The sequence below is a fragment of the Leptodactylus fuscus genome, chromosome 3 (assembly GCF_031893055.1).
Source record: "Leptodactylus fuscus isolate aLepFus1 chromosome 3, aLepFus1.hap2, whole genome shotgun sequence".
Taxonomy (NCBI): Eukaryota; Metazoa; Chordata; class Amphibia; order Anura; family Leptodactylidae; genus Leptodactylus; species Leptodactylus fuscus.
Window position 1 is genome coordinate 123,722,746 of NC_134267.1, and position 13,767 is coordinate 123,736,512.

General features: G+C 39.3%; 1 protein-coding gene across 2 annotated transcripts in view; it reads left to right on the plus strand.

Annotated features, from left to right (window-relative positions):
* The window catches only part of UBE3D (ubiquitin protein ligase E3D), a 144,155-nt gene extending 140,895 nt beyond the window's left edge, over positions 1–3,260 (plus strand). For both annotated transcript variants that reach the window (XM_075268260.1, XM_075268261.1), the window contains exon 10: positions 1,117–3,260. In XM_075268260.1, coding sequence (XP_075124361.1) covers positions 1,117–1,137 — 21 coding nt within the window. In that variant the 3' untranslated portion in view covers positions 1,138–3,260. The remainder of the gene's footprint in view (positions 1–1,116) is intronic.
* The last annotated feature ends 10,507 nt before the right edge of the window (positions 3,261–13,767 follow it).

A 13,767-nucleotide genomic window follows, 5' to 3' on the forward strand; every position in this document is an offset into this window, starting at 1 on the left:
TACATCACTTGACTTATGACCAAATAAGTCAAGGGATGTGTCCCAAAAAAGTGAATAAAGTAAGATAGTGGACAAACAAAGCAGTTTTGCTGAAGCAATGTATTTAGGAAAAGTCTTACATTCACATTAACAAACAGTATAGATAGGATCCTTGTGATGGGACAACCCCTTTAAAGAAAAAACCCGCTCAGTTGAGCTCTAACAAAACATGACCAAAAAAAGCTGTAACTTTATCTACTCACCAGTGGAACTCCTTGAAGGAACTTTTTTTTTTTTCTTGGGGGGGGGGGGGCTGTACTTTGTTTTGACAATGTTCTGTGGTACATGCAACGTTTTCATCACTTTTTGGAGGCAAAGTAGATAAAAAACGGCACTTCTGGTGGCAGAACATCTAAAAGGACCAAAGATAGGTTTTATATTAGGAGATCCAGGGACTTTCAGAAGGCCCCCAGATGCCTTGGCAATGAGTGAGCATCCTCCAATTGGGCATTGGGGGAGAGTGTTGGAGATTCAACTGAGGGGATCTCTTAGATGCCATGGTCACTATTGACCATGACAACTAAGGGGTTGAGGGTTTGCAATCATTGTTGTCTCTGTATGTAATGGTCTACACCCATTGCTGTCAGCTCTTGAGTTGATGCCATGTCCATTCCATTAATGTATGGCATGGCGCTGTAACCTGTTAGCTCCACCCCATATATTTTTGGCATGGTGTAAGGAAAGGTTAAATACCTTGTACCTGTCAAGGGCTGGGATATATCAAGGTTCGTGAAGGTAGACTGTGGGAGGCCACCAGAGACCATTGTTTTCAATGACCTCCAAGTCTATGTTGTCGCCATATTGAGTGTAAATTACAAAATGCACTACTATTTTATGTCCACCGTCCGTGCACTGTACAAACAAACAGCACATGGAGCAAAAATACATCCTTCTGAATTAGGCTGAATAATATGCCTAGTCTTAGGGTTTCATCAGATTTCTGGAATTATTTAGCACTAAGAATGTGTGACTATAGTATGCTAATAAACACAGCATTATAAACTGTGAATAAATATTGTCATGTGTATTTTAACTATATACCTTACTTACTGTGTATTTTCTTTTATTATTCTGCAGGTAGCCTACTTGAAGATATGAGGAGCTAATCTCTAACCCCTTGTATAATTGGATACTGCTTTCTGCTAGTAAACAAGTGTAGATGAGTATAAATGACTAAGAAGACAAATGTCAGTGTCACACAATATAAAATACAGATCATGGTCTGCCATCTCTGTTACGTACATAGGTTAGAGAAGTCTATGTTTTGGCCAGTATTCATTGGAGAGTTTGGACAACCTTTAAAAAGAAACCTAATTCCACTGAGATCCCATTATCTGATTCCCAAGATTTACCCAGTCCTTCCTTAGACTTTTGCTTAAATACGGCAACCTGTATCTCTTTAAGATGGTTTTATCTGGTGAAAAGGAACTATTTTAATGAAATGTTCGAATAATTTATACCTGCAGCTTTGATATCTCTTTACTTGTCACATTTTCCTATCAGTGATTGATCTATATGAAACTTGAAGAAGCCATTCTCAAGAGAGAAACTATGATTATATCATTAGCATTCTGTACAACTGACACCTATTATCCAATGTGAAAATTGCTTTGGTATATTTGCTTCAATTGATCAAGGTCTAGGTTTCTTTTTGAGTGTAGAATAGCTATTATTTTCATTTTAACAAATTTCATGTAAGCTAAATTCTTGTAAAATGTAATTTGTGGAGAGGAAGTAAGGTACCAAACTTTTTTTGGTAACACCATCTTTGTACAAGTTGTAGTTGAACCCGTCAGTGCTATCTTGGAACTTTTGGAGACATTTAACAGCACTCAATTTTTTTATAATGCAACTGGGTTTATTGAACAGTGATAATAGTGGATTTCCAGACAGTTTAAGTAATTCATAAATTCATGTTAAAACCTTTAAAGTATGTTCCTTTACATTTTTTCAGTCTGACAGTATTCATTTGCCCATGTTTGTAGCCATAAATTTAGGTGGTATAGTATATCAAGCACCAGTATACACCTTCTTTGAAGGCTGCGGATAAGAACTGAAGAATGTGGTCAGACCATAATGTCCTATTTTTGTAACATGCAGGAACTGATGGATACAAATGTGGACAATTAGTTGTGCTTAACTGGTTAATGTACTGGAAGAGAGAGAAAGTGAATAAAGAAAAAATGTGATGACAACTAGAGTTCTTAGTTCAGTCTCTATAGGTTAGCATACCTTCTGCAATTCCTCTCTTGCAGGAGCGCATGGAATACATTTTTTTTTTAATACTTTTATAATGTTAAGGGGGCATTCACACTACCGTTGTGACAGTCAGCAGTGTTGTCCGTAACTATTGTCCGTTACAAGATTTTAGCAACGGACACTAGCTGAACCGTCAGAAATCCGTTAAAATTTCCATTCATTTCAATGGGATTTTATCTTGTGTCTGTTTGTGTCCTTTTACTCCAAGTCTGGTTTTTTTAACAGTGGACAAAAAAATCCTACATGCAGAGTTTTCTGTCCATTATAAAAAACAGACAGCATGTGGACCTTATTTTTTTTTTATCATTGAAGTCTATGGGCAATGGACTTATAACTGACAGTAACTGATAGCCATCGATTACTGTCCGTTTGTGTCCATTATGATAGGTGGCTGTTTTGTTTTTTTTTTGTTTTTTTTTTAGACTGATACCTTCATAATAGAATTCAACGGTAGTGTGAATACTGCCTTACTTTTTTAGATGCTTTGGAAACTGATCAGTACCCCAATGATCTTTTAAGAGAAGCTCATCAGTCCAAATGGTCGGGGGCACATGGCACTAGTAAATGTGTAGGTGCCACATTCACAACTGGCCACAGCATTTAAAGTGTTAATAGCCACAAATGGCATCGGCAGCATTCTCAGCTTTTATTGGCAGGTGTCAGATGTATTATACAGCCAGCATCCACTTTGTATGGATAGAGCTAAACTGCTCTCCATACAACTCCTTGCTACCAAAGACATACAGATAAAACTGCATAGAAATACAATATCACGGTTTAATAAATCACCTTGCATCTTGAAAAATTTGAATTGATGACCACAACTGGTCTTACAACAATCGGAATAAAGTTCAGTATAAACATTCATAGATTCTGCAGTGGATCATTGGCAGATCAGAGAGAGAAGTGAGAAATGAGTGATATTATGAATTACAAAAAATATGTAGAGGATCAGGGCACTCACCAGGCAACAGGTGTTAAAATCGATAAACTTTATTTCATCTTCTTAAAAATACCGCATTTAAGCACGGGAAGCCTGATGAAATGCAACTTGCATGAAATGATCGTCGCTTCATTTATACATCTTTCCATCGAACTCTATTCCCGTGCTTAAATGCTGTATTTTTAAGAAGATGAAATAAAGTTTATCGATTTTAACACCTGTTGCCTGGTGATTGCCCTGATCCTCTACATATTTTTTTGTATTTTTTTCTACTACAAAGTTTTTCTAGCAGTGAGCACCATCATGGACTGGGCTTGATACGTGGCAATCCAATTTACTCCTTACATCATCTTTGCCTGTGTGTGAAAGACTGATATATAATTGATTATCCTGAGATCAGTAGATATTATGAATTAGCTGCAAGAAGAAGTCCATTTTTGTTATGGGATCCTATGCTTTTTATTTCTTATTCACATTCATCTATATAGACCATAACTATGGTTAGGAATTTCCCCCATATAAATAATTTTGGTTATTATGAAATAAAGTTCTGACCCTTCCACGTCAGATATTGAGAATAAACCTGTTAGGACGAATGTGCTTCTTGTTGGGGGAAGCTTATTTGCCATGCTTAATCTCTATCTTGTGGTATAATATTATGTAATGAACTTAAAAAATAAATTCAGTGTATGTAGTACTATGGAGGTCTTGTGCCAGAACAAAGCTGTCAAAAAACAGTCATTTTTTTTTTTAATTATTATTTTTTTAGGCACGTCATTTTGTCATTTCTTCTTAATATGTTATATTCCTCTTCTATATTTTTCCATAAAATAAAGCAACATGTTTTGAAAGCCCTGCATCCTCATTTGGATTCTGTCTAATGAAGAATTTAATTACCGTATTTTTCGGACTATAAGACGCACTTTTTTTCCCCAAAATTTCGGAGGAAAATGAGGGTGCGTCTTATAGTCTGAATGTGGGTGGAGTGGGTTTGCAGCATGGCCGCGCTACTGCCACCGCTGGTTTTCTTCAGCGGCAGGAGCGTGACAATCTGCAGGCCCCGGCAGCTAAGACAGTCCCCGGCATCTGCTGTAATAGACCGGCGGATGCCGGGGAGTGTCTTAGCTGCCGGGGCCTGCAGATTGCCGCGCTACTGCCACCTGCCGGGGAGTGTCTTAGCTGCCGGGGCCTGCAGATTGCCGCGCTACTGCCACCGCTGGTTTTCTTCAGCAGCAGGAGCGTGACAATCTGCAGGCCCCGGCAGCTAAGACACTCCCCGGCATCCGCCGGTCTATTACAGCAGATGCCGGGGACTGTCTTAGCTGCCGGGGCCTGCAGATTGCCACGCTCCTGCCGCTGAAGAAAACCAGCGGTGGCAGTAGCGCGGCCATGCTGCAAATCCGCTCCTCCTCCGCAGGTCCCGGCAGTTAGTTAGCCCCGGGGCCGGTCCCCACCGGCCCCATACCTTTAGTGATGCAGGCCGGCTCCTGCACGGCGAGGCCGCAGGAGCCGATCTGTTCCGATGACAGCTGGGAGCCTAATGAAGGCTCCCAGGCCTGTCATAGATATATATTTCTATCGCGGCTGGTCTATAACACTCCGCGATAGTAATGTATAGAATCTCCCATAGACGGCAATACACTTGTATTGCCGTCTATGGGACTTGCAATCAAATGATTGCAGGTTCAAGCCCCCTAGGTGGGGGATAATAAAATAGTAAAAAACAAAAAAAAAACCACTTAAAAAAAATATAATAAAAAATAAAATAAATAAAAGTTCACCTCCTTTCCCTAGAATACATATAAAAGTATAACATTACTGTGAAACATACACATTAGGTATCCCTGTGTCTGAAAATGCCCTGTCTACTAATATTTTTATGTACAGTGAACGTCAAAATCAAAAGTGCTAAACTGCCGGGTTTTTCTCTCTGTTTTGCCTCTGAATTAAATAAAAGGTGATCTAAGCAATAAACATTTCCCAAAATGATATATCTAAAAAGTACACCTGGCCCCACAAAAAAATCGCCCTATGCATCCCCGTACAGCTGCAGGGTCACCTGTCAATGTGGCCTTGCAGCTGTTCCAAAACTACAACTCCCATATATTAAATATTTTACCATTTTTTGCCTGAAATTTTTTTTTCCCTTTTTTTCTCCTCTAAAACCTGGGTGCATCTTATAGTCCAGTGCGTCTTATAGTCTGAAAAATATCAACTGTTTCAGCTATTTCCTGTGTGTCTATGTTAATGCACATTAAGCAAACCCCATATTACACTCATATTCTGGACAGTTCTTTGGAGTCATACAGGAATAATACATTTACAGCCTGCAGAGAGCGTTAAATTGTTGATTAAAGTGACCTTATAGTGATTTAAATTGTTTCTGTTGGTCATCACTCTGAATATTTTATCACGGAGAATTGTAAATGACTTGAATGTAGGCCAGAGTAGTAGTAATCTTTTTCCTGTAGAGCTATAAAAAGTCTTTGTTTCTTTATTATATTTCTAGTATTTAGAAAAAATAAATTGTGGAAGATCTGATCAGTTAGCATGGGTTGAGGTTACAGATAAAAAGGGCAATTCCACCTCCGGTATATTGAATATTACATCAAGTACATGTATTCACATGATCACAGCCTTATTAAAATAAATGAATATAAACATAAAGATTTAATAAAAAAATAAAACATTAGCGCCATTTAATATTCTGTACAATATACTGGGAAGCCAGAAAAAAATCGGAATGTGGTGAAATTGGGAAAAAGAGTATAATTATGCAGGTTTAATTTTTATGGCATTGACGGTGCCTTAACAATAACAAGTTAGCGTTATTGTGTGGGCCGTTAAGATCACAGAGATTTTATAATATTTTCTTATATATTTTTATAAGTAAACATTTGTTTTGGCTCCTAATTGTTTCAGTTTAGGAACCAATGGCTCCTAGGTGTTTTTGTTCTTTGATTTTGGCTATTATACAGATGATCTCCAGAATTTCCTTTCTCACTGTGTTTTGCCTATTGGTTCTGAACAGAGATAACTGATGTCACATGGTGTCAGGCTCATTGGGCAGTGTCACACCCAGTTGACCAATGAGGACTAGTACCACCCAGTGTCAATTTATTCATTCATTAGAATATCAAAGGCTCATTTCCTTAACTATGACTGGAATTGCAGGATAATGAAGAACACATGATGAAAAAAACAAGTGGCTACAGAAACTGGGAACAAAGGTAATGTGGTTTTTCATGTTCTTGTGGATGGTGACAGATCCTCTCTAAAGTGTTTTACAGTCCCAACATTCCAAAGCAGCGATTCTGCAGAAATATCATGTTTAACACTATGTTTACAATGAATGATTTAACAGTAAGTAATCCAATAACTTTTTCATTAGATATTGATGAAAAAGCATTTACATGCTGGATTTAATTCAATAAATGATACTGTACTTGGCATAATCATTACTATACTATCACTTACATTACATAACCTGATAAGGAACTCATGTTTTGGGTTTCTGGCAAGCATCAGACCATAGAAAGCTCCTGTATTCATAGTTATATCCATTGACAACCTAACAAGATAAAAGATTGACACTAATAAGAAGGTTAGAGAAAATCTTTGAAGGAGTTTCCAGGATATACAGTTTTTGGTAAGGAGGACAGGGAAGGCGAATTATTAAAAAAAAAAAAAAAAAAAAAAAAAAAACCATCTCCAGTAGAGATGAGCGAGTACTATTCAAATCTCCCATTTGAATAGCACGCACCCATAGGAATGAATGGACGCAGCCGGCACGCTGGGGGTTAAGCGGCCGGCCGCCGGCAAAGTCTGCGTGCTGGCCGCTTCCATTCATTCCTATGGGTGTGTGCTATTCGAAACGGCTTTTTCAAATAGTACTTGCTCATCTCTAATCTCCAGTACTCCAATGTCTCTCAGCACAGTCCGGTCCAGTCCTGGTGCTGCTTCCAGTGGAAGTCCTCACCTCACATGACTGATGAGGCCAATCAGCGACCTAAAGAAAGGAACCAGGGTGTAACTCATATACATCACCTCTGCGACAAGGACTTCCACCAGAAGAATAACCCAGGAGCAGCAGGACGGAACCATAGTAAGAGACAGGTGAGTATGGGGTGTTTTTTTTTTTTTCATCTTCCCTGGCCTCCTTGCCAAAAACTGTATATCCTGGACAACCCCTTTAAAACTCTGCAAACATTTCAATAATTTATATTTTCAAAAATGTTTAAAGTATGTCTACAATTTTAAATAGGTTATGTTTATGGGGAAAATCTCTGTCAAGCCATTCTAAGTCATTTCTTATACACTTAGTTTTGGGCTAGTATAGTGAACCTTCATGTACTGTTATACAAAAGAGAAGTGGCCCTGTTTAGTCTACAAATGGTACTCCCCCATTCTTCTAATCAGTGGGCATCTAAGCAGTTGGACCCCCACCAATCTGCAAGTTACTCCCTTTCCTATGGACAAGGGAGAACATGTTGAGTTGGGACGTATGTATGTAGAGGGATGGTATTTTTCAAAATGTTGTATTACCAATATTTTGTACATATAATATTAGCTGCTAACATGCCAACTCTTTATTGCATTGTAACAATACAGTTAAAGGCAATGTGCCATGGTTCATGTCGTTTTTCCTATTTTCCGATGGGGAAATGGCATAAAAGTCTCAAATTAAAGCACTTTTTCTGTTAACATAAAACTGTAACCTGTTCTAATGTCACATCGAGACCACAAGATGGTCTCTTAGCCACAAAATGAAAAAAAATGAACTGATGTTGCTGGCCACTGTGGTATAATACCACAACCTGCCCTGTGCAAATAGATAATAATGTATCTCTAAGCATTCAGTAGGCTATCGTTCCCTTGCCGTTTACGGCTGAACAAAGAGTGGATGAAATGCTAATAAAAATCATAGAAAGGGATATTTTGGATTTCAAGTCAAATCATCTATGAAACTTCTTAGAATAAAACTATGTATAAAGATGTGTACAATATACAGTTCCTCAAAATTGCTATTTTACAGACAAGCCATAAAGGAGACATATTTGGACATGGAGAAAACTTTGAATTAGATGGCTACAGACCTTTTGTATTACTATAACACTTGGAAAGTACAGATGAGTGATAGGAATCCAATCATGAGCTTATCGCCTGCAATGTCACTATACTTTAAAGCAGAGGAGCAGACACGCTTTCTAATTCATGGAATATCATTTCTCCTAGCAGACCTGAGCCCACTGTCACAGCAGAGTAGTTTATCTGTGGCTAATGTGCACTGTGACATAAACAATGGCTCCATTGTGTGGTTAGTGGAATCTGTATTTGCTGATTAGCAGGGTTGCCCTTTAACAGACAATGAATTGTGTGCAACTAATAAGAGCCGGATGGGACTGTATGTTGGTGTCTGTGTAAAGAAATAATTTATAGTGTCTGTTTTACCACTATAGATAAAAGACGATTATCTTCCTGAAACAAACCCACAAAAACAGATGGTGGAGATGAAAGCTTCCTAGTTAAAGGGCTTTTATTTGCCTTGATTTTGTTGTGTCTCTTACCAAGTTTCAAATCATAACTGAAGTTGCGGTGACAAAGTTCCAAATTACAAGTTCAGACAGAGCATCATCGGCTATTGAACGCCTTATCTTAAATTAAATAGTAGCTCAGTACAATCCAGTAAACACAGCTGTAAGAAATCTAATGCCAGTAATTTTCTCCGACTTCATGCCCAAAGATAAGTAGCAAGGACATCTACTAGACAAAGTCAGTGCGCTAATGTAACACTGTAACTATTAGGGGGCTCATTTACAACATCATCTGAATTGCCACACTGTGTAATAACCCTCTGCAACCACTTAATGTTTGGCTTCTATTCCAGACTACTATATGGTGAATGTGAACATCTTCATTCTGTTTTGTTTGACTGTCTCCTCTTTGTCCTGTGACTTATCTGTTAGCAGGACAGACTGCTCACTGCTCCAGTGCCCTTTCTCTGATCTTCCTGACTCCTGTTTTGGCATTCTAGTTTCCAGCCACCCCTCCTGTTCTCTGAGTGTATAGGTCTCTGCTTCCTGTCATGTTAGCATGACATAATATGTGCAGTGATATCTCCCGCTTTGCAAGCAACAGTGTGTTCCAGGTCTAACCATGTACAATTGTACAATATCATTAATCTGTTCCAACTTTTTCCCAAAAGCCATGGGCTTTTCTTTTGGGTCAGTCAACTGTTTTAATATGGCCAACTGATCAATTGGGCTCCAGGGTTTGTACTCTAAGTTATGAGCCACTCCTTCTGGGTTTGTTTTTGTCTCCTCACTCTCTTTGGATGTGGTTTCCTGCTGTATCACTTTCTTTATGGTCTTTGTCTGTCCTCTTTGTTTGGTTTCCCGCCTCTCCACTAAGACAATCACCCACTTATTACCCATCTGTGCTCCATCTCTGCATAAGCTCTGCTACATCTGGCAATTTGGATGAAAGGGGTTTTCTTGTCAGTGTCTAAGCAGCTTGTGTGTTTTAGAGGGCTGAAGGGATTTTGATGAAATTTGGCACAGTTCTCACCCCCCATCAGAGCCTGTACTCCACATTCTCCCTTATGACTCACACAAAGACTACACCCCATATACCCCTCTTCCCACACCCAGCCTGCATGTTCTTTTCTCTCCCCACCTTCCTTTAGACACCATTCTCAGCAGCTTCCACACTGTCCGGTTCAATACTATATACAGTACCTCTGCCCACACAATAGCGTGATCCTATTCTAGATGTCTCAAGGACCTTTGATGACGTCATCAAGGGTCTTGTAGTCTAGTATGAACATAAATTCGGTCCTACTGGCCGGGATAAAAAGTAGCCTATGTTTTAATCGAGGTTACAAACTATCCTGTACCAAATTTCATTCAAATCCGTTCAGCCGTTTTTGCGTGATTGAGGAACAAACATCCAAACACACAAACTTTCACATTTATAATATTAGTAGGATAAGACAGCTGCTACACTGCTACTTCTCTTTTTCTGCTATCAAGTTTTGGCTTCAAAAACTGCATGGAAAAATCTGAACATGAAAATGCAGGACATTGAATACTACAAGAATGCTGATTGTTCACATCAATTACAATAGTTGGTTATTGTAATCTAACCTATTTTGTTTAAGACTGTGGCACTGACGGTGACCCTAGTGAAAGATTTGTAATACCAAATCTATTAACCCAATGAAGAGAAAAGAATGCCAAGAGCACTGGAACGTTTAGTCAGTTTCCTTAAGCTGCCTTTTGAGACCTCAGATATTTACATACTGCTTAGCTCAGTTTTATTGGACTAATTACCTTGGTTAAGAGAAGTCAGTCAAACATTTAGAACATGACCAGATGTCTGCTGTACACAATGGATATTTAATAACAGGTGGATGTGTATATGAATGGCAGCTATAACCCGTACATACTGGTAGGTACTGAAGAGCAGTTACCACAAGAATTTAGTGACTAGTCTGCAGATTCAATCTGCATAGCTAATTAGTTATTATAATACTAGCACCAGCTTATACCTCTCTACCCATTGAGAACACTTGCATTCTCTACCAAACTTGCATATGTATTGGTGGGGGTTGGTCGGGCAGAATAGCGGTTGGCCGATGGTTATTGAAGGTGTATGGTCACCTTAAAACATCCATAATCTTATCATAGCTAGGACTCAGAAAACCTCTAGGCCTTGTACCTATCTTGCCTTAAATATAGAGAACTCAAAACAAAATGGAATAACAGACAACAAGCCCACCGTAGTGTAGTATTTTTTTTTCTTTTATGAAATAGAATTATTAACAAAGGAATGACGCTCACCTTGGGGAGTTGTGAACCTAAGTCACAACTCTGTGATTGCAATGACTAGATAGTCAGAGGACTCATCCTTGGTTGAAGCAGCAATGTTCCTAACACCTCGCAGGCGTGTAAATATGAAGTAGAAGGACCAGTAACTCAGATTCGGTAATGAATCTGGCACTAAGGAACTGCGCTCCCCTTATTGGTTGGTAAACACGGTTTTATTGGCAACAAACTCGCACAACGCGTTTCGGGCATCAGACTATGCCCTTCTTCAGGTGCAATAGTTTCTTTACCGCTGAATCAGCCCAGCAGTAAAGAAACTATTGCACCTGAAGAAGGGCGTAGTCTGACGCCCGAAACGCATTGTGTAAGTTTGTTGCCAATAAAACCGTGTTTACCAACCAATAAGGGGAGCACAGTTCCTTAGTGCCAGATTCATTACCGAATCTGAGTTGCTGGTCCTTCTACTTCTTAAATATAGAGTAGGCCTTCAATAGCCTCTCTCAAGACTATATCTCTTTGCAGCCCTCCATAAGATTGGTATTGTTGGTCCCTTCCTGAATGCCTTTAAATCCCTCTGCTCCACCTATTCCCATTTTCTGCCCATCATCCACAGCAATTGTTATAGGTAGAGGCATTTGTCAAGGGTGTCCCCTGTCACAGCTTTATTTGCTTTGGCCAAGGAGCCCCTGGCATATTACACCAAATCCAACCTGTTGACTTTGGGGTTGCGTATTAAAACATAAGAGTAATAAATTCTTCAATGTCAACCACCCTGCTAAGTTAATAGAGCTAAAATTTGACTTCAACGTTTTTCATAAAAAGTTGCCATATTTAGGCATGACCTCCATTCGCAGGAATCTCCAGGCTTGGGACACCCCCTTGTTATCATTATTAAAGGGAGTCCACCAATTAAGATGGTAACCTTATGACCTCTTTAATTATGACTCTCCCCATACCATTCACAGTGTCTGAACTGTGTGAGGAACATGCTCAGATGTTTGGGCCAATAAACACCCCAGAATGAAAGCCTTTGTCATGTATCTCTGTAAGGGCTAGTTCACACGTGGGCAAAGGGGAGTTTTTTGACAGTGGATTTCACTTCAAAATCAGCCCCTGTGGGAAGACTCTTAGTACCCTACTATACTAAATATTTTCGTGCAGCCTGGTTGTCACCGCTGCTTTTAGTAAACAACCCCCATAATGCTCTCAGTAGGTTCGATTGAAGGCTGATTTGTTGACCCCTACTTTGTTGCCTGTCCTACTCTGGGGTACAACCTCCTCACAAATTGCCTGAGGTGTGACTATTTTGTCCTACTATACCCTACAACTGCTATTTGAGTCACATGCACTGTACAAAAATTTCCCTTAAAACCCCTCTTCTTGGCAACCCTGCCTGTCTTCCAGGGCTATTAGTATCCAACTTTGCATGGTGGAAAAGTGAATACTCAATAGGTTACATGATTTTCCCCTTATGCTGACATTGTCCTTGTATGTATATCAGGAAACATTACTCATTACTTATGCAAGAGGAGTTTAGACCATCTATCTATCTATCTATCTATCTATCTATCTATCTATCTATCTATCATCTATCCTACACTCCCCTTGAGCAATATGTGATATATTCCTTCACAAAGGTATGCCTTCATATATTTACAGAATGTAAATTACCTGACCTCCAGATGTCATGCTTCTTTTTACGTTTAAGAGGGAGAAGAGTTAGCTAGGGAAACAGGGAAGTGGTCTGATAGAGCGAGGGGAGGGAAGAGAAGGTGATCTGAGACTAAGACAGCAGGTAAACAACCCCTGTAAACAAATGTAGAAGATGCCAAAAGCTCCCAGAGAAATTCAGAAAACACTCAAAGCACTGCTAAAGATATTTTGGTACACTTATTTTAAACCATTAATAGCACTAAAATACCTTTAAAAAATTTTTTATATATAGCCCGGAAAACCCCTTTAAAGTCTAGCAGCCATGGATGTTGTCCTCCCACTCTTCCAACAATAAGTTATATTATGTAGCCCTCTAATTGTGTAATTTCTCTGCTTTTTGAATTTTGATGGTTAAATCTCAGGCTGAGTTTTAGGCTGATGGTTAATATGCTTCCCTCCCCTACTTCCTTCCAAAATCTTCTTGTCAATGTGCTTTTTTCATTGCCAGTATTGACCACCCCTTGTGTGTGTCTTGTATGCATGTCTGTACATGTATTGATGCAATTTGAGCCTACTCTCTTCTTAAATACCCAATAAAATCCTTTTGAACCTAAAACCATTCATCAGCTGGTAAGAACTAAATCAGCCCAAGTTTTCACAATGCAGTGACTGGGCTTACCACATGGTGCCGCTGCTTGTGCTATGGGATAACTTCCTATATTTACTTGCACTCACCCATTAGAAGAGGTGGCAAGTACAAGAGCAAGATGGCAATTAAAGGTCACGTTTGCAACTAATTGCTGGTAAGCACCTTTATCTGTCTTTTGTTTCCAATAGGAAAGTAGCGGAACAGTGGCTGCTACGGGGCCCACAACCTTCAGCCCTCCAGGGGCCCCTATGCCTTCAGTGAAGGGGCCACTGTGTATCATTATACTGTGTCCAGGGGCCTCTATGGGACATTATATTAAGTGAAGATACACTGTGGAACATTATATTGTGCGTAAATGGGGCATTATACTGTCCTGTTGCCAGTAAAGGAGGTATTTT